Raw genomic sequence first — 19,719 nt, 5'->3', positions numbered from 1 at the left:
TGTTCCATGCTAGAGAGGGAAGTAGTGAGCCCTTCATGTCACGAGGGGGGAAAACAGGGTGTGAGTTCATTCTGGCAAATTGGCACAGAGCAACTCGAACATTCATGCAGGAGATCAAAGTTCACCTCCTGTCAAAGACGTGCAATTCACGTTTGTAATACCCACAATGTTGGTTTTCCAACACATACAACCTTTCTCTGAATGTTGGCAGTGGATATAAAACAAGTCGCCACTGACCTGCAAAATCCTATACACAAACTGCTCAGTGCCACATTTCTCTTCTTCTCTCTATTTGTACGTTGTTTTTAAACAGGAGATCAGTTGTTTTACTAATATTACCATTCATAATTTCTAATGCTTTTAGCTATGGGCACACAACCCTGCCAGGAAGTTGATCACCATATAGTCTCGCTCGCCAGACCCTCCTCCAGAGAAGAAGGGTCTGGCTGGTCCGCCTATGATTCTGCAATCAGAGAAAAAAACGCTCCGGCCGTTTGGAATTCTTTCAACCAGTCACAATCGCTGTGGTCGGTGCCGTAGCAACGGTGCGCTTTTTTTGTTCGGTTTAACGGCGGTTGGCAACCGCTGACGGACATTTCTTCTTCTGTTTGGTTCATGACACGGATGTATAATAGATCCATGGTTCGGTTCCTGTTGTTGTTTGTTGATGTTTCCCTTTGCCGGGCGGACTGTGAAAGCTGCAGCACGGAGGCGGGACTTCCGCCAGGTGGCTTGTTCCGACCAATCAGAGGCTAATTGCAGCAACGGACTTCCGTCAGGCCAGACTAATCACCATATAATATGTTTTCTGTACACTTCTCTCTTTTTGAGAACTTATAACAGGATGTGTACCCAAAGTTCCCAAATTCAGCATATAAGTAAATGTATTCACTTTTTAAAGGGATAGTTCAACATTTTGGCAAATTGGTCCATTGCCATAATCGCTATAGTCATAGCAGTAGGTTCGTTACCTTTAATTGTCGGTGTAAGCTATGAGGAGCGGAGCGGCAGGCTGCTCAGGGCTATGCTATGGAGGCTAAAGGAATTTCTTGGTTTCCCTCATCAAACTCATCAAATACAAAATCCCAAAATCCCAAAACTCCAAAACGCTTTCGTGGACAAGTTGTGACCTGCACAATCACCATGCTATGAGATAATAATGGAACGTTACGAAACGGAGCCGTTTTCGAGGTAAATACAGGGTAAATACAGAGTCTGCTTGCTGAAAAACTGTCCCTGAACGCAACGCGCATCAGCGGTTTTGCATGAATTTCCCTCTAAAACAGCTCCGTCTCGTAACGTTTCATTATTATTTCATAGCGTGGTGATTGTGCAGCTCACAACTTGTCCACGACAGCTTTTTGGAGTTGTTGGGTTGTGTATTTGATGAGGAAAACCAAGAAATTCCCTTAGCCTCCATAGCGTAGCCCTGAGCAGCCTGCTGCTCCGCTCCGCTGTTCTAAAAATAGCTTACACCGACAATTAAAGGTGACAAACCTACTGCTATGACTATAGCGATTATGGCAATGGGCCAATTTGCCAAAATGTTGAACTATCCCTTTAACTGAGCTTATTCGTCACACATGTTGCCATTTTATTTTTATGTTATATTGCCAAGTTAAAACACCATACAACAATAGGTGCTAGGAGTACAAAACCACAGTGATCTCCTTTTGAATTTCCTTATGTAACTTGCCCTAATAACGACTTGTCCTCATTTGAGCCTTCTGTGTGACCTGTGTTAAAGAACTACCTAAATAGGTTGTAAGAGTGTGTGTGTGTCTGTGTGTGTGTGTGTGATGGAAGATGCGGTGGAAGAAACAGATGAAATGCATTGACAGGGGCAGGCAGGACTGAGTGTGTCCCATTAAATTAGACCTCCTATATTTAATTTTCTATTTAGGCAAGAAGCCACCCAAAAAAAAAAGACTGGATCGCCACAGGTACACTGCTCTTGTTTCTCCTTGTCTTGTAACAGTGTCACAAACTTCACTTTACAGTGACAGTGCAAGGCCTCATTTACCAGTCACAGTCACTACACGAATGCCTCAGTTCGCATCAAATATGTCAACTGGGAGCCATGCCATCTAATAATCAGTGATTGATCAGGTCATTAACATGCAAAAAATACACCTATTTCTGCACCATAGGCCAACTCTCACACTGGCATATTTACTGCTGCTTCAAGATATTACGGATCGTGCCCCCAGGGGGATGCATCTTCCAAGACCATGTGGATCTATTTGCAGAGAGTGACGAGTACCTCTTGGGGCACTTGAGTCTGCCAAGAGCCATTCTCATTGAGCTTTGCAATAGCTTCAGAGCCAGCAATGCGGAGCCATGACTGTCTGGCCCCATCATACTTGCAGTTAATTCCCACCTTGGACACTGTAACGTTTCAGAGGGAGATGGCGACATGCATCTTTGGGAGGCATCCTTCCACGAGTCATAGATGTAGCAGATCAACTGGTCTGAATGTATAAAAATTCCCATACACAGCAGAGAAACAGGTTTCAGCCAAGAGAGCAGTTCATTCTATTGCTGATCTATCCAACACCACCAGCTCAATATACTGCATCCATATGAGCATTGAGGTCCCTTTGCAAATACATTCTCATACTACTTTATCATTGTACAACTAACCTGTGACTCTGAGAGTCAGGCTACATTTTACAAGAAAATTGTAAGTGTATGTGCTTCACCCAAGGAGCTGCTGGAGATTCTTGGCTCACTGCTGTGCGCCTTTAAGCAATTATAAATTCCACTGTGGGCTTCTATCCTTATAATGACTTGTTTTATCAGGGGAGTAGAAGATATGCACTGGCCCCCTGGTTAGTGACACCAATCAGCCAAGCTCGGACTCAACAGGAGGTGTCCTTCAGTGAGCAACACTTGCAAACCTTAAAAGGACAGTGAATGTGTTTGGACACAGTTGGTGGCAAGCCGCGTAGAAATAATGTTTTATTCTTGCAAAAAAGATCGCAGAGGCTGTAACAGCCAAATTCATAATTCATAATTCATCAATCATGAATCGTAACTTGGCTAGGCATGGAGGTACTGCTGCTGGAAGTTACCAGCTGCGAGGTGCCAAGTTCTGCATGAGCGGGAGTTAATCTATAAATAAATAATAAAAATCAAACCAGTCCAGCATAGTGACCTTTTTAAGGGTTTAAATTATTCAAGGTTATGTCTATACTGCAAAAGCAAATGTTTAAATTTTGAATTTAAACCTAATTACCGAGGCAAAATTTAAAACCCACAGACATGTTGTACAAAAGAACTCTGATGCACAAAAATAACTGGTTGTGTACTATTCTTCTGGATACAACAATCAATGAATGAGTGACTCTCTTTTTGACATTCTATACTGGTGCAACTACTACTACTACTACTACCACCCTGCAGCAGTACCTTCTCTTTGAAGTTTTTCTTATGTTCGAAGTTTGATGCTCCACCATCTTCTCATTTTCATTTGGGCATTTTTGACTTCTATCTGCTGTGCACAATCTTGCAGTCCCACGCCCTCCTATGGGGATTCGTGGGTATTTATCTACACTTGTTAGGAATAATTGGCACATGCTTTCACTTGATGAGAACAATGGGATTCATTGTTACAGGAACACAGGTCCAAATCAGTGCTGCATTCTACAGAGCAATAACCCCCCACCCCACCCCCCTCCCAACCCCATGACAAAAGGAAGATAGTTTCTTGATTTTTCAATGAGAAGGTTGATGACGGTGTCTCAGGTCAGAATAGACACTATGAGGCCGTCTGTACGCTGCAATATTATGAGACAATGACGACACTTACTTTGTGTGTGTGTGAGAGAGAGAGAGAGAGAGAGAGAGAGAGAGAGAGAGAGAGAGAGAGAGAGAGAGAGAGAGAGAGAGAGAGAGAGAGAGAGAGAGAGAGAGCTTGCCTGCATTTTATATTTGGATGCTCTTTTGTCCTGAACTTCATTCGCACTGCTGGGCCAATCACTCAGATGTGACCACATTAAAGTGCTGCTCAGCGGCCAACACACACAGACATGCACACACACCGAGTTCATAAACTTGGGAAAAATTCACAGAGGCAAACCCCAGTGTGACATTTAACTTATTCTGTGGCCCAGTGTATTTGCAGCAACTGATCCTGTGAGAATCTGCTTCCACAATAGAATCTTATAATGCCTGAATTCATATTAAAAGGAGCACACTGGGCTTTAGCTTAATTTCGGCTAAGAATTTTCTCTAGACATCAATGGGGAAATTAAATAAATAAATATCTTCAGTGGTTCTAAAAAATGAGAGCATTGTTCAAATTGTTCTGTTTTCCAAGTCAAAGTTTTCCCCAGCTGCTGATTCGTAAAGCCCAGGCCAGACTCTATTCTCACTCTGGAAACACATTGAATTTTCAAGGCCAGGCCCTGAACTACAAAGAAAACTTTCAAAGTGAATGCAGTTGCAGATTCCATATACTCACACAATACTCGTTGTCTATAGCTTCTTGGCTGTCAGTTAACATTATACATTCATCTCAATTAAACTGGAATCCACAATGCAGTGATTAGACCACTTTCCTTTGCAATTTTGCTACTCTAATTAAAAATTTAAGCCTCATGAAATAATGATTTTTGCTAGCATTTAGCATTAGCAGATAATTTTTGCATTTAGTTTTTTTGCCGTTGTTGTTATCAAGCATATTTTGTCATTAGTTTGAGATCACGGGTTCTAATATTTAAATGCAGAGACTGCTTGCCGAAAAACCGCCCCCAACGGGAATGTGCATCAGCGGTTTTGCATGAATTTTCACCTTGAAAACAACTCGGTCTCGTAACGTTCCATTATTATCTCATAGCGTGGTGAATGTGCTGGTCACAACTTGTCCACCAGAGCATTTTGGAGTTGTTGGACTGTGTATTGATGAGTTTGATGAGGGAAACCAAGAAATCCCATGAGCCTCTGTAGCGTAGCTCTGAGCAGCTGGTGGCTCCGCTCCGCTGTTCTAAAAATAACTTGCACCGACAATTAAAGGTAACAAACCTACTCCTAAAACTATAGGGATTATGGCAATGGGCCAATTTGCCAAAATGTTGAACTATCCCTTTAAGATGTGCTTTTTCAATAAACAAAAAAAACAAAAAAAACTAGATGTCAAGCTAAAAGTAGCATCTCCTTCAGTGATAGGATATGTTCATTACAGTACAAATTATTTCCACGAAGAAGATGTACGTCATTCACAGCATCTCCTGTGTTTTTAGGAATACAGTAGGAGAAACTTTCCATCCGTCAGGACTGTGTGGAATATAAGACCTTTGTCACCAAGTAAAATTCTCATGCCTAAATAACGGGGCTCTGTCAGACAGGCTGTCACATGCAGGCAGGTAGGTCTGTCACCGCAGAGACAGACAGACATGAAAGCAGGCAACCAGGCAGCCAACAAGGCAGGCCATCAGCGAGGGGAGACTGGCAGTCGGCAGGCAGCCAGGCTGGGGATGTAAGTGGACGGCAGGTAAGGCAGACCAGCATTCAGACATATTGACTCCCAGGAAGTCAAGCAGACTGACAGGCGGGGGAGACAGATAGATAGACAGACAGATAGACGGGAAATTATTTGACTGGACCTTCCTGGTCAAGAAGGGACCAAGGCAGGTGGCATGAGGTGTGCCACTGCAAACCCTGATGACAAACAGGGAAGAGGTAATGAGATGTTTCAAAAGGTGACATTTAAAAAAAAAAAGTTTTTTATCGAGACTTCCCTTCCTTTTTCTTTTTACCCTTAAATTTTTCCATTAGGCGTAAGCCATCCCCTCATATTTGACTGAAAAATTGTTACTTTTCACTTGCATCTTAAACTTTGAATAAATAAATAAATAAATAAAAAAAAACTTGTGACTGTTCCTGTAATTTATGTGGTAAAAGATTGGACCTTTTAATTAAAAGTAGTGATGTTCCTCTCTCCTGGCCATTTCTGTTCAACGACTGTCAAGTCATAATTACTACAGCCGCTAAAGGTCGACGAACAATAAGACATAACTGTGGGTTGTAATGAGCTTGCTTGCACCTATGGGCTTGTGTTATTTATTTTTATAGCACCGTCCTCAGTTATTCTGCACATTAACCTCTCCACTGGAAGGTGTGACATGTCACTCTATGAACTAACATGTGAAACAGCCTAAACTGTGGTAGTTTGTCCCTTTTACTGTGGGATCATATGAACTGTGGACATCTGTCTGTTCTCTGCTGAATATATGAGCACCTCCTGCGTCTTTTCACGTCAGAGTGCAGCTGTGGTTGAGCAGTATTGACAGCCACTTCCTCCCTTGTTGGCCTGATGTGCTATTTGCTGTCCATGATGTCAGAGTTGTCACTGGTGTCCCTTCATCATTCAGTGATGACCTTAAAATGTCACTGATGACTGAGTTGGCTTTAATGCAAGTTGCACAGGTCCAGACATCTCAGTTCAACTTTTTTTTATATATATTTGCTATTTTTACTGTACTTTTCTTGTTATTTTTTAATCTTATCAATACAACAATCAAGTGATAAATCTGAACATCCAATCTCAGAGGAGAACATATTCCATCTGGCCTTTCAGTCCTTTGGATCAGTTTTTTTATGTTTATCTTGTTCCACTGAATTTCACATTTTCATCTTTATCTTTACAGTAGCTTCTTGAATCTAACTAATGAAATGTAGATACTTGTCCAGTGATTATCGTCTAGACCAGTTGTTCCCAAACTTTTTCTGCTGGGCCCCCCTTTGGCTGATGAGAAAATTGTTATGGTTGTGATAAGATTGTGGTTAAACAAAGAAGTTGACCTTTGATAGGTAACTGGCTGCATTATGTTCTGATTTTTACCACAATAATTATTCAACAGCGACAGTGATTCAAAGCCCTGCGACTGTGCAACTGAACGCCTCAGGACTTGATCCATTGGTTTTATACTAATATTTTTTTTTGTGTCACTCCCTCTGAGGCCTTTTGTTTTTGCATTATCTCAGATTTCACAATGTTCGGGTTTCTACTGCTTCATTGTGACAAACTCTGGCCAATCTGTGTCCTGTGAGTTGAATGAAGGGTTTGTCGCGGCCTTGTGTCACTCTGCCTGACATTAGCTGACAGGCTGAAGGGGTGAATGATGGCTTTTCATGCAGAAGAATGGCAGCTTTACAGGCCACCAGCTGCTCCTAAACACTCTTCTCTAACCTCCTATCCGCTGCTTATGTGTGGCATGTGCACTTTATTCTTGGGTGTATGAACATAGACTTGGCTGTCTGTGTTACCATCAAATTACACACAAAAAAAAAACCTCAACAGTAATCATGATTGTATGAATTATTACTGTAGAAATGCAAACATCCAATTTGACTGTAGGAGATCTGGGACACATGCAGTCTCTGATTCTGCACTGAAATGAATTTAAAATATTAATAGAAAGGTCTCCTGACCCTCATAAAACAACATGTAGGACGGCAACAATGACAGATTCATTTATTTTCTATATGCCCAGATGATGAGAGCCTCCCCTGAGCTCATCACTTAGGCCTGGCCTATTTTCATCCATCATGAGGCGATAAAACTTTATCAGTGTAATGTTACAAGAGGAACATTTTAGAAATAATCCTGTTGGTGTGTGTGTGTGTGTGTGTGTGTGTGTGTGTGTGTGTGTGTGTGTATGTGTGAGGGGGGAGATTAGAGGACCACCAAAGGCCTTGAGCTGCTCCCATGCATGGGTGCCACTACAGAAAGATTTATTTCCCACAAACTGTCACAGAGACAACATTACACACCCGTATGCTACCAAATATCTTAAATTCTAGGTAAATGGTCTAATAATGCCTGACTTTAGTTAACCGTCATTGGTTTCAGTTGCTCCTTGATGCTCAAGTGTTGTAGAACCTCCTGAGAAATGTGAAACAAGCCTCAGGCAGTTAGACAACAGCTCCTTTCCACACTTTCCACAATGTTCAGTCCTTCCTATAAACTTCCCCCGACTGTACAACAAGTATTCCAGCAGCTTAATATCAGAGCTTTATTGTAATGGTGGCTGAAAATGGCAACATCACAGGTTGTGTGTTCTAATCAGGCAGATTTCAACTTCCCACTGCAATCAGCCCCCCTCCTTGCAGAGCTGCGTGAACTGGAAATCGTGATGGTGTCTCTCAGTTGCTAGTGAGCTCATGGCTCGGCTCTCTGTTCACAACACGGGCTTGTGTTGCCCGCTGGAGGCGAGGCGGGGGAAGGCACGCAAAACGGAAGGGAAAGATGAAGCGCTCCCTATTTTCCTGTCTCTCCCCCGCTCGCTGTAGATAGTCGCGGCCACCCTCTTCGTCTCAGCAGAGAGAGGAGGTATCGGCAGGCTGAGAGGGGGGGTGACAAACCCACGTTTTGCTAGCCCAACTGCAGTAAATAGCCCGCAATAAAAGGCTTGAGCATCATTATGGTCGTTATTGCATGGTTCAGTAGAAATATAAAAAATCATGTGTATCATGTTGAGTGTGTGCGTGTGTGTGAGAGAGAGTCGTCTTACGTCCTGACTGTCATCCACAGGTCTGGAAGTCTCACCCACACGGCGCGGCGCGCTCCCTGACTCTTATTTATTTATTTCCCCGTGATGCGCGCCCCCTGTGCAAGAGCCAGAGCGCACCTCGCTCTCTCCTCTCCTCACTTCGTTTCCTCTCCTCCTCTCGACAGCATCCAGAACTATAGCGCAACCGACCCCATCACTCTTTTTTCCTCCCCTCCTCCTCCTCTTTTCTCACCGCCAGATCTCTCTCCTCTGCGTCTCTCACCCCTTCGCCCCCCCCCCTCGCCTCACCCCCACTCCATCTCTCTCTCTCCGGCTCAGTCCCTCACTCCTCTGACGCACGGAAGAGAAACGGACCCAAAGAGAGAAAGAGCGAAAGAAAAGAAAAAGAAAAGAGAATCAGCAGCTGACCCGGGCGCTGATATGATCCACAGATTCTTGCTATCGCTGCACCGGCCAGAGGCACGGTCCTGAAGCCGAGAGGAGAACACTCTCACCCGGCTACACTGCTGCTGAGCGCTCGCCTGGGAGGCGGCGGGGGCGGAGGAGGAGGAGGAGGAGGAGAAGAGCGGAGGCAGAGGAAGCGGACGGGCACAAGTCGAGGACTTGCATTTTAAGCAAACTGCTTAGAAAAGGGGGGAGACGAGAAAGAAGGAGAGAGAGAGGGGGGATAGAGAGAGAGTCAGAGTCATCGGAGAGCGAGAGTGGGAGAGATTGCATTCCTATCACGTCTTCATTTCTCCCCTCTCCTCTCTTTTGCTTCAACCACTGAGAGAGAGGGGGAGAGAGGGAGGGATAGAGAGAGAGGGGGAGAAGAAAGAGAGAACGAGCAAGAGAGAGATCTAACAAGATTCAAACTAGTGGTCCTTTTTTTCTCCGATGCTTTCCAATCGCAGAACGAAACTAAGGTGAGTGGCTGTTTGCCTGCGCCTGAGTAGATCTTAAGGGGGATGTATGCAGATGGGCGCATGAGTGTGTGCGTGTGTGTGTGATAATACGCTTACTGCTGTCTGCATAGCCATGGACTTCAAAAGGGAACAACAAGCTCTCTTCATGTATCGAGGACGAGGGATCGTAGGCATGCAGTCGACTGATCAATAGTCGTTTGTTGTTTTTGTTTTAAATCCACCGTTTTCCTGCCAATGTCACGACGAGAGGCTACTGCATTATGCTTGGCATGTATTTCAATAAACGCTCTGCTCTATGCTGTATTGACAGCGATGTTATTTTGGTGGGCATTTCAGTAGATAACAGCAGGATCCTCACCGTTTTGGTCAAATTGGAGCTTGTTACATGTCATCCTAACTTAACTTTGATATAAATTCAGGCTTGAGATATTCAAAAAGATATTCACTTTTAATTAATGTAAGTATATAGGGCTGTGGAGAATCTACTCCCCAGCTCCGTTTTTTTTAATCCGTGGCTCATTCACATGCGCATCTCTCGCCTCTCTCCCTCCTCAGTGCCCTGCTCTCTCTTTTTTCCAACCCCTCTCTCTCTCCGTTTGCTCCTGTTTCTCTCTAACGGCTCGGTCATCCCCCCTCCCTCTTCCCACCTCCTCATCTCTCGTTCTCTTCCTCGCAGCCCGGGATCGGACGGTGAGCGGGACGCACCGGGCAACAACAGGACACGCCGCAGGAGGATATGTGAAGTTGGAATCCCACTAAACTAAGTACGTATACCGCCAGATCTGATACATCCCAAGGGAATACAATAAGGCACGAATTGCTTTTTAAAATTGATTTAAATGTCGTTATTACTTTTTCCCTTTTTTTTTTTTTTTTTTTACCTTGCATCTGCGCCTTTTTGATCTCTAAAGTGGAAGCGGAATCAATAAACCCTGAAGGATTACGCGTGGAGAGCGAAATGAAAACAATCAATTTCGGAGCGAGGAGATCGTGTTCAAGGATCTTTTTTCCCCTGGTGCGTTTTTCCTGTCACGTCTTTTTTGGGGGAATTACAATTCGTTTCAATTTTTTCCTCCTGTTTTTTTCCCTACCGCCTGGCTTTTGGTTTCAGCACCGTGGACAGCGACTCTGCTTCGGCAGACTGTCCCAGCGCGTCTCCTCTGGATTTCCAGCACCCAGTTTGAAATGCTGTGTGTGTGGTGTGTTTTTGAGCGCGTGTGTGAAAAGTCACAGCCTACAGAACAGATTCAGAAGCTGCGTGCACGCGTGTGCGTGTGTGCATGAGTCTGACTTTTGCCCACTTAACACCATGGAGATACTGAAAGGAACCTTTTCGGCCTATCTTTTTTTTTTTTTTTTTACACATTTTAAACTCTATTATTGTGATAATTATGGTCTCTACTTTTTGAAATCCGCCCTTTATAATTATGAATTTTTAAGACTGAGGTTCGCTCACTGCGCTTTTTCTTGCGCCGTTGCTCGTTTAATCCTCAAATGGCTTCAACAACTGGGAAAGCCAGCATAAATTGTGCTGAACGTTTTTTCTGTTGTTGTTGTTTTTCTTCGGGGGGAAATTACGGGTTCAGTTACAATAAATACGTCCACAGGTTCTCCTGTCCTCTTTGTTTATTTGTTGGGATTTAACCCCATAAAACGCCGAGGGCAAGATCTGCGGTAGCGTACTCTGCGTGTCAGAATCAGTGGAACTATTGGATTTTTTTCCCTTTATGTTTCTGACACCCGCACACTACTAAATTAAATCATTCCGTTTTCTACAGTCTCAGTGGTGATGTTTACATAATATTTACCTATTTTTTTAAAATCAGATTTCCATTACTCCTGAGAGATGCTGAGAATGGAAAAAATGTGCTGAGATTCAATTTAACGAGATGGATGTTCAGCAAGTCCCCCAACAGTCCTCCTCTCGTCCCACTAATGGTCGCCAAGCTGATACCTATTCTGTGCTTGTCCTCTTCCTGCCTTAGACCATCATGCACCTACTCTAATTCCCACCGCACTTTTCTGGACTCTACCGACAGAGGGATTGAGGTCCCTGTTATGTAATAAATACAGCAGAAGGACTGTCTCCTTACCAGTAACCTCACCCACCTGCTGTTTCCTTCGTTCATTCATGGCCATAAGCCTCTGTGGGGTGATTTATTGCGACCTTACCATCGCTTCTCCTGAATAATAAATTACATTTCCACCTTTATAGTGACAGAACATGTCTGAGAGCAGAGATTTGTTTGTGTTGCTGGGTATCATTACCCATCTGAGAGTGTCAATTTTAGATTTTGTTTGAAATACCCAGCAAAACTGCAATATCTAAAGTAGTTCCTATTATGATCTTACCATTAATTGGTATTTATTTCAAAGCTTTCCTCCATTATAATGGAACTAATGCACCCTTTTCCCCTCTCTGCTTGCCTCTCTCACCTCATACTTCCCCCTTGTGAGGGTGTGTGTGTGTGTGTGTGTGTTTGTGTTTGTGTGTGTACCTACATGTGTGTGTAATCACTACACCCATCCCATCCCCTCCCTCCTTTCTCATTCTCCCATTCTCCCCCTCTCTCCTCTCTGTTGCAGTGCTGTGAAGTGGCTCTGTCCCTGGAGCCAAGACTTCATCCCCTTGGTGTCAGCGAGGATGCTGTGGGTTACCTTGCTGAGCACCATAGCCTTAGGATGGACCACCCCGATCCCACTACTAGAGGACTCAGAGGAGATCGACGAGCCCTGCTTCGAGCCCTGCTACTGCGAAGTCAAAGAGGGCATCTTCCACGTCCACTGTGACAGTAAAGGATTTACAAATGTCAGCCAGATCCTGCAGATATGGAGCCGGCCCTTCAAGCTCAACCTGCAGAGAAACTCCATGAGGAAGCTTTACTTTAACAGCTTCCTCCATCTCAACAATGCCATATCCATTAATTTGGGTAATAACGCCTTGCAAGATATCCATGCAGGGGCGTTCAATGGCTTAGGAATACTCAAACGGCTCTTCCTACATGAAAACAAACTAGAGGTTTTCCGGAATGACACTTTTCTGGGGTTGGAGAGTTTAGAGTATCTCCAAGCGGACTACAATGTTATCAAAAGGATTGAAAGTGGTGCATTCAGGCACCTTCACAAATTGAGAGTGCTCATACTGAATGACAATCTGATCCCTGTGCTCCCAAATTATCTTTTCCGGTCTGTGTCACTCACACATCTGGACCTGAGAGGAAACAGACTAAAGACATTGCCTTATAAGGGCATGCTGGAGTATATTGGGAGGAGCTTAATGGAAATCCAGCTGGAGGAGAACCCCTGGAACTGTGTGTGTGAAATTGTCCAGCTAAAAACGTGGCTGGAGAGAATCCCTTACACAGCTTTGGTGGGTGAGATCACATGTGAGTACCCATTCCACTTACATGGGAAAGACTTAAGGGAAATCAAGCGCAGTGAGCTCTGTCCGCTACTCTCCGATGCAGAGATTGAGACCAAGCTGGGAATTCCCCGGATCCCATTTAGCAATGAGAACACATGGCCCACTAAACCTTCCTCAATGCTCTCCTCCTTTCACAACACAGCATCTTCTGTGGAATACAAGGAAAGAGTTGTGAAGCCTACCAAACGACCTCGGCCCACAAAAAATCCCCCAACCCCTCGTAGCATCTACCCAGGCATCAACCAACCCCCTATTGCTGGCTACCAAACACGGCCTCCCATTCCCATAATTTGCCCAGTTGGATGTATTTGCAACCTACACATCAATGACTTGGGGCTAACAGTGAACTGTAAAGAAAAAGGCTTTCACAACATCTCTGATCTCCTGCCTCGGCCCCTCAATGCCAAGAAATTGTATCTCAGTGGGAACCTAATACAGAAAATCTACCGTTCTGATTTCTGGAATTTCTCAAGTTTGGATTTACTGCATTTAGGAAACAATCGGATATCCTACGTCCAAGAGGGCGCCTTCATTAACCTGCCAAACTTAAAAAGTTTATATCTCAATGGAAATGACATTGAGAGGCTCACACCTGGGATGTTCCGGGGGCTTCAGATGTTGAGTTATCTTTACTTTGAGTACAATGTCATACGTGAGATACAACCCAACTCATTCTCCCTAATGCCAAATCTCCAGCTAGTTTTCCTCAATGACAATCTTTTACGCTCCCTTCCCACTGACGCCTTTGCTGGCACCAACCTTGCACGCCTCAACCTCCGCAACAACTACTTCTTTTCCCTGCCTGTACGCGGTGTTCTAGAGCACCTGACTTCCATTGTCCAGATTGACCTCCATCAGAACCCCTGGGACTGCTCCTGTGATATCATCCCCCTCAAACAGTGGCTGGAAAAGCTCTCCTCGGTCATCGTGGTTGGAGACGTCATCTGCAAGACACCTGAGTTTGCTTTTGGGAAGGACTTGCGTTCTCTGGAGGTTGAGGTCATCTGTCCTGAGCTTAAGTATTCTCCCTCGCCAGCCCTGCCTGGTGGGGATGATCTCACCACAGGCAGCTCTGAGATGGGAGAGGCAGGTGGGAGAGGAGCTGTTCCACTATCTGTTCTCATCTTGAGCCTACTTATCCTCTTCATAGCTGCTGTGTTTGTGGCTGCCGGGCTTTTCGCTTTTGTTCTCCGTCGCAGGAAGAAGCTGCCATTCCGGAAACGTTCTGAAGTAGATCTGACAGGGATCCAGATGCAGTGCAGGATTTTTGAGGATCCACCAAGGCAAAGTAGTGCTGGCAACACCGGCACACCAGAGAAACCAACACCCAGTATGCACACACACACTCACACCAATCACACACATGCCCATGGTCACGTTTATGATTACATCCCTCACCCTGTGACTCAGATGTGTAACAACCCCATCTATAAGCCTAGAGAGGGGGAGATAGCGGAGGAAGACAGAGCACAGTTTTCAGAGAAGAAAGACAATGGCAGCAGTAGCAACAGTAACTACAGAACCTTGTTAGAGAAAGAGAGAGAGTGGACTCTGGCCGTCTCTAACTCTCAACTCAACACCATCGTTACGGTCAACCACACCACAGCCGACATGGCAGGATTTCACGAGAATGGGGGGCTCTGCCCTACAGTGATTGACAGTCAGAGGCCCACGCCGACAGTGGGCTTTGTAGACTGTTTGTACGGGACAGTACCCAAACTAAAGGACATGCATGTAGCGCATGCGCACCCACCAGGCATGCAGTACCCCGACTTACAACAAGATGCACGGCTGAAGGAGACATTGCTTTTCACGGCGGGGAAAGGCTGCTACCCCGACCCGTCCCAAAGCGATTACCTCGAGTTAAGGGCCAAACTTCAAACCAAGCCGGATTACCTCGAAGTCTTGGAAAAATCTTACCGGTTTTAACATCTTTAGCCCACGGAGAAAACACAACAACAACAGAAAAAGAAAAAAAGTCAACACATTCACTTTGCCACCTTCAAAACAAAATCACCCCAAATCAATAGTGAAAAATAAACTTGAAAAAGAGCATGATATAGAATAAAATATTATATTACAGTTACAACGTTTCCCCCCAAATCACTTTGGAGGAGAGGCCATTCTCAGATATTTCAATGAAGTGCCTTTTTTTCAGAGTAGCCAGCAAAGTCAACAGCCGTTATTTTTATAATATATAAATATCTCTATATGCCCAAGCAAGAGCAAAAGAGGAACAAGAGGGGCACCGGGGAATAAAACATACAAAACATCCTAAAATACATCTGTCACTTAAACCCCTTTTTACGGAGTTACCATGACGTGCAAGATACACGGGAGCTGGACGTCTCCCTGACTTGGTGGTTTTCTTTCTGTCTCTTTTACCCCTGACTAGGATGTACAAACACCCGGAGGCCGTGCACATAAATTTTGCAGGAAATGATCGAGAGAGAGGAAAAAAAAAACATATATTAAAATGAACTGCAGTTTGCTGCATGCACTCGCTTCAGTGCAGGAAGCGAGGGGATTTACTCAGAACTATCACATCACATTATGAACAGAGATACTGCAACGCATTTACAGTTCAGTGTTCTATTTAATTTTTATATCTTATTAATATGGTTATTACTATTAATGAGGACTTCTGTCTATATCAGGGTGCTTCTCGTAAAAAGGACGCGCCAACGCACGGATGGTAAAACATTTGTGAATATTATTATAAGACAATACTCAAGTTTTCTGGATATTTCCACGCACTTTGTTAAGCCCCCCCTTCCCACTCCCCTCCCACCCCTCCCCCCTCCATTGCTTCTGGATTCCCCATTGTCACCCACTAACGGCTTTGTAGGAGGCACTTTTAATGTTTTCTCTCTCACAAAGATTTGAAGAAAAATGTGCATATATTTATTCTGTAATTTCAGTGAAGAATTTAATTGTAAAGGTAATGTTAAATCAATGTATGGTGATTATGCGTCTGGTATAGCCTTCTTAATAAAAACAAAGTCTTCAATCAAATGATGAAAGGGTTGATGCCACGGGAACCTGTGTGTGGAGCGCTGCTGACAGGCTGTGTATTTGCTGTCTTGTTAAAAATGGCTTGTTGAGGATGTGGCCAACCATGATGCGATAATGTTCCTGGAGATGGAAGAATAGCTAATGAACCAATAGAGTGCTAGGCAGAAAAGTAGTGGAGGGCAATAACATTGAAATTTACTTCAGCTCCTCATTATTTTCAGATCAGCACCAAATCAAACAGAGAACAGAGTGATGATAGGGCAAACAGAATGTTTTTTTTCTTTTCTTTTCTGGAAAATAGGATTTTTTTTTCTGTCTATTAGTAGTTTGTCCTATGATCTCCAGCTGCTGGATGTCAGCATGCAATTTGTATCTACCACTACATTATTGGTGTCATCTGAAGGTAAAAGACAAAGAAAATGCAATACCAGCACAAGTCAATTGAATGCTGCTGGTTCTGAAGCTGATGATAAGAGAGGATATACCAAATCAGTGAGGCACGCTGTGATTTTCATTATTTAAACGTACTGCTGATTTAGGCTAATTCACAGCGAGTGAAAACGTGATTGGAAGTAGCTCTTTGCATTTGCGCATCTAATTTCTGACTCCCTGTAATGCAGCAGTGTTAGCTCACGCCACTGGGGGGCGATAAAAAAGGTTCTCAGATCCATTAGGCATGTAGCAGACTGGATACAATGCACAAATTGTTTATGCTAAGAGGTCACCAAGTCTCATATTCAGTATGAATTACTTTGAGAAATATATATATATATATATATAAACTACTAGTGGTATAAGATCATTTTATTCATTTCAGTGCAATTTTATACGTTCTGTCCTGATTTCCATTCCTCATCTTGAAAATGGCAGAATAAAGCAGTTAATTGTAGAAAAAAGAGAACAATCTTAGCATATCAGAGCTTTTACATACTGGTATTTCTTATTTTTGTTCAGGACTGTTGATTATTGACATGTTTGTGCATTGCAATTCCCAGTGGTAACTTAATCCTCAATTGTCTCCTCCACAGCAACAATCATTTGCTAATCTCTTTGCTGTGGCATTTTTCATATTTCATCTTTCCCTATCCTAGCCTGACTCTGTTTTGGGACCAAATAGTACAAAAAAAATAAATAAATAAAACTAATAAAAAAAAACAAGAAAAAAGAAAAGAAAAAAACAAGGTTGAAGCAGATGTGGAGTAAATGTGGTATTCACAGTTAAACATCATCCTCACAAGGTGCAATTTTTAATTTTTGGGAAAAGTATGATGGGATCTTGATGTCTATAAATTTGTGATTATCTATGGAAAGGAGGGTGCATTTCTGTTTTGTTTTTAAAATGGGCATGATATGCAAATTTGCTTTGATCTCCATAGGTTTACTAGGAGTGGTGATCCTCAGTTGAAATTGAGTGTTATAGTTTCTCATATGTGTCAATGTACACCAAGTGAACAATATGTAGCAAACCACATACTTCCCTTTTTAAATAGGAAGACCCTTAGCTAGTCTAGAGCAAGTCATCTCCAGTATAGATCATCAATGATCCGGTCTATAAGCTTATAATACAGAACATATTACCTTGTGTTGTATTCATTGTTTTTTTGTTTTTTTTTCTTGACGGTTACTGTTTCTCAAATGAGTGGAGTTCACCTTCATATAAAGCCTTTGTAAGCATGGTAGCATTACAACATGGCTCTTTGTTTTCTACTCACAGAAAGTTTCACACTGCTGTAACCCTATGTTCTGCTGTCCCGCCTCATTTGTCTGCTCTACTTTGCTTTAACTTCCTCACTTTCTCCCACAGACATGCACACACACACTCACATATATAAAGCTTCTCTTTCCCTGACCAAAAGGTTAGACTATATGGTCAGCACTTTCAGTGTGCACTCAGTTTGATTAAAACCATAATGCATTACTCTGTTAACCCCAACCCCCACCATCAACCCCAACTCCCCAAATGAACAAATAAATAAAGTTTTGGGATCATTGATGATTTTGCTATAGTGCCATATCTTGGCAACTTTCTATCCTCTACCCCCCGTCACCCAGCCACGATAATATTTTCACAAATGAGTGCTGGGCTTTGTCCCGTTCTACCATGCTGAGTGGTTTTATCCAAATAAATCCTCTTGTTATCCTGCACTAATATCTCCAAGTGATTTCATACTTTGGGTGAAATGTTAGATACAGGCAACTGAAGGGACTGAAGGTTGGCTAAATGTTTTGTTTTTGTATGAATATGTAAACATGCATCGCTTGTTTGAATCCGTCTCTGTTGTGCCAGTGATATTTGAATTTCACAGTGGAGTTAACCTTTCCTACAACATCTCTCTTGAGGTTTGTACGTTGGCAAGACTTCAGCACGGTAAATGCAGCGTGTGTCTTTCTTTCTGTCCTCATGGTTTTCTCTGTCTCTGTCCCTCCAAGGTTTTCTTTGTTTTTTTGTTACATTTCTCTCTTTCTGTTGTCTACTTGCAGTTTCACTGTCCCTGTTGCCAAATGATGATTTTGCATTGTGACAACTCATGTTTCTCTATTGTTGCACAGGTCTTTTGCTGGTGTTATAGAATATCTTATGCATAGGCCAGTTCAGCTTCAGAGGCCTTGATTCTAACCATTTTAACCAATTTCCTTGTAGACATTTTCTGTCTTTGTGCTCCCACTTTTTTTTCTCAATTTCTAATCATCCAGATGTCCTAGAACCTCCATGGAGACAAAAAGAAACCCCTTTACTATCTTTACATTACTGAATGAAACTGACACACTTCAAATAGCTTTGTCATGCATCTCCCATACCTTGTTAAGGTATATCTTGTGCTGGAATGACTGGTGGATTGAGTATTGGGGCAGTTACACTGCTCAAGCTATGCTGATATTAACTTCTTGTGTTGTAAATGCTCAGGCTCCTCTCTGGATTAGGTTTTGCTCTGTGTGGTTGAGTTTAATTGTAAGAATGCTGGGCACACTTTCCTTCAGGCGTTTTATCTAAAACTCTTATTAGAACATAATGGTGAATATAATGCAGAAATGCATGCTTATTGAGACACACGTAATGACACATATTTCTGTATCAATCAGCTGATTTAAACCTTAACCATGACATAGCTGTTTCAAATTAGATTAGATTAGAGTTATTAGAGTTATTAGGAGATATGAGATAACATAAGTTAATTAGAGAAGCTTCTGTAAGCTTTCACACCAGCTAAGAATTCACAGGAGCCATTTGCTATCAAATAAGTGGGTATTTATTTGTGTTGATTGGAGGTAGTCACCTGGATATGACTGTGTGGTTTGCAAGCACACTTTTCTTTAGGTGGTCCCTGGAGACGTGGTTTCATGTGTGCTATACTTCCCTCCTCTCCTCTGGCATTTTTGCTCAGTATATATTTGAGTGCCTGCACCACATAGTGAAAGAAGTTTGCTGGCAGTTGTCAGTGCAGTGTGTGCAAGACAGACAGACAGAAGAAAGACAGACAGATAGATTTGTGGTTAGCAGACATCTGCTATGCCTCTCTATGCTCTTGTTTTTCTGTGCTCTCCATGTTTGTTTGTTGATGGATATTTCAGAGTCTTAATTAGCCCAGACACGATGTGGAATGGCGACAGAGAATGAACAGCAAGGAAAAGAAAAAATTGAAAGGAGAGAAAAGAACAGAAAAGTGGCTTAGGAAAGGATGAGAAAACATGGGAGTTGTCATTAGAGGATTGTGGATGAACGTGCCACTTAGAGAAAGTGGGAATTCTTTTTGCTCTTTTGTCCCTGAAATAAGCTGTAATTGTTCAATTAACCAAACGGAGAGTCCAATGTCGAGAGAGTATGTTATGGAGGGACTGGGAGAAGGTTGTAACTGCATAC

The 19,719-nt window shown here is 43.1% G+C and overlaps 1 protein-coding gene across 3 annotated transcripts; it reads left to right on the top strand.

The window, feature by feature from the left end:
- The first annotated feature begins 8,610 nt into the window (after nucleotides 1-8,610).
- slitrk3a (SLIT and NTRK-like family, member 3a) lies at nucleotides 8,611-17,041 on the top strand. 3 transcript variants are annotated; one of them, XM_085795330.1, is made up of 4 exons: nucleotides 8,611-9,421; nucleotides 10,098-10,185; nucleotides 10,333-10,436; nucleotides 12,008-17,041. In XM_085795330.1, exon 4 carries the CDS (start codon nucleotides 12,066-12,068, stop codon nucleotides 14,772-14,774), a length of 2,709 nt encoding a protein of 902 aa, XP_085651456.1. In that variant the 5' UTR covers nucleotides 8,611-9,421; nucleotides 10,098-10,185; nucleotides 10,333-10,436; nucleotides 12,008-12,065; the 3' UTR covers nucleotides 14,775-17,041. The 3 variants fall into 3 exon arrangements, 2 of the variants coding, with proteins under 2 accessions (XP_085651456.1, XP_085651455.1); XR_015037465.1 differs by lacking the exon at nucleotides 10,333-10,436 and having other exon boundaries at nucleotides 8,613-9,421; nucleotides 12,008-16,314; nucleotides 16,412-17,041; XM_085795329.1 differs by lacking the exon at nucleotides 10,333-10,436 and having other exon boundaries at nucleotides 8,613-9,421.
- The last annotated feature ends 2,678 nt before the right edge of the window (nucleotides 17,042-19,719 follow it).

The sequence above is a fragment of the Trachurus japonicus genome, chromosome 13, assembly GCF_045865225.1.
Source record: "Trachurus japonicus isolate A0001 chromosome 13, Traja_1.0".
Classification (NCBI taxonomy): domain Eukaryota; kingdom Metazoa; phylum Chordata; class Actinopteri; order Carangiformes; family Carangidae; genus Trachurus; species Trachurus japonicus.
Note: the sequence above shows the minus strand (reverse complement) of the source record. Positions and strands in the feature narration are given on the sequence as shown.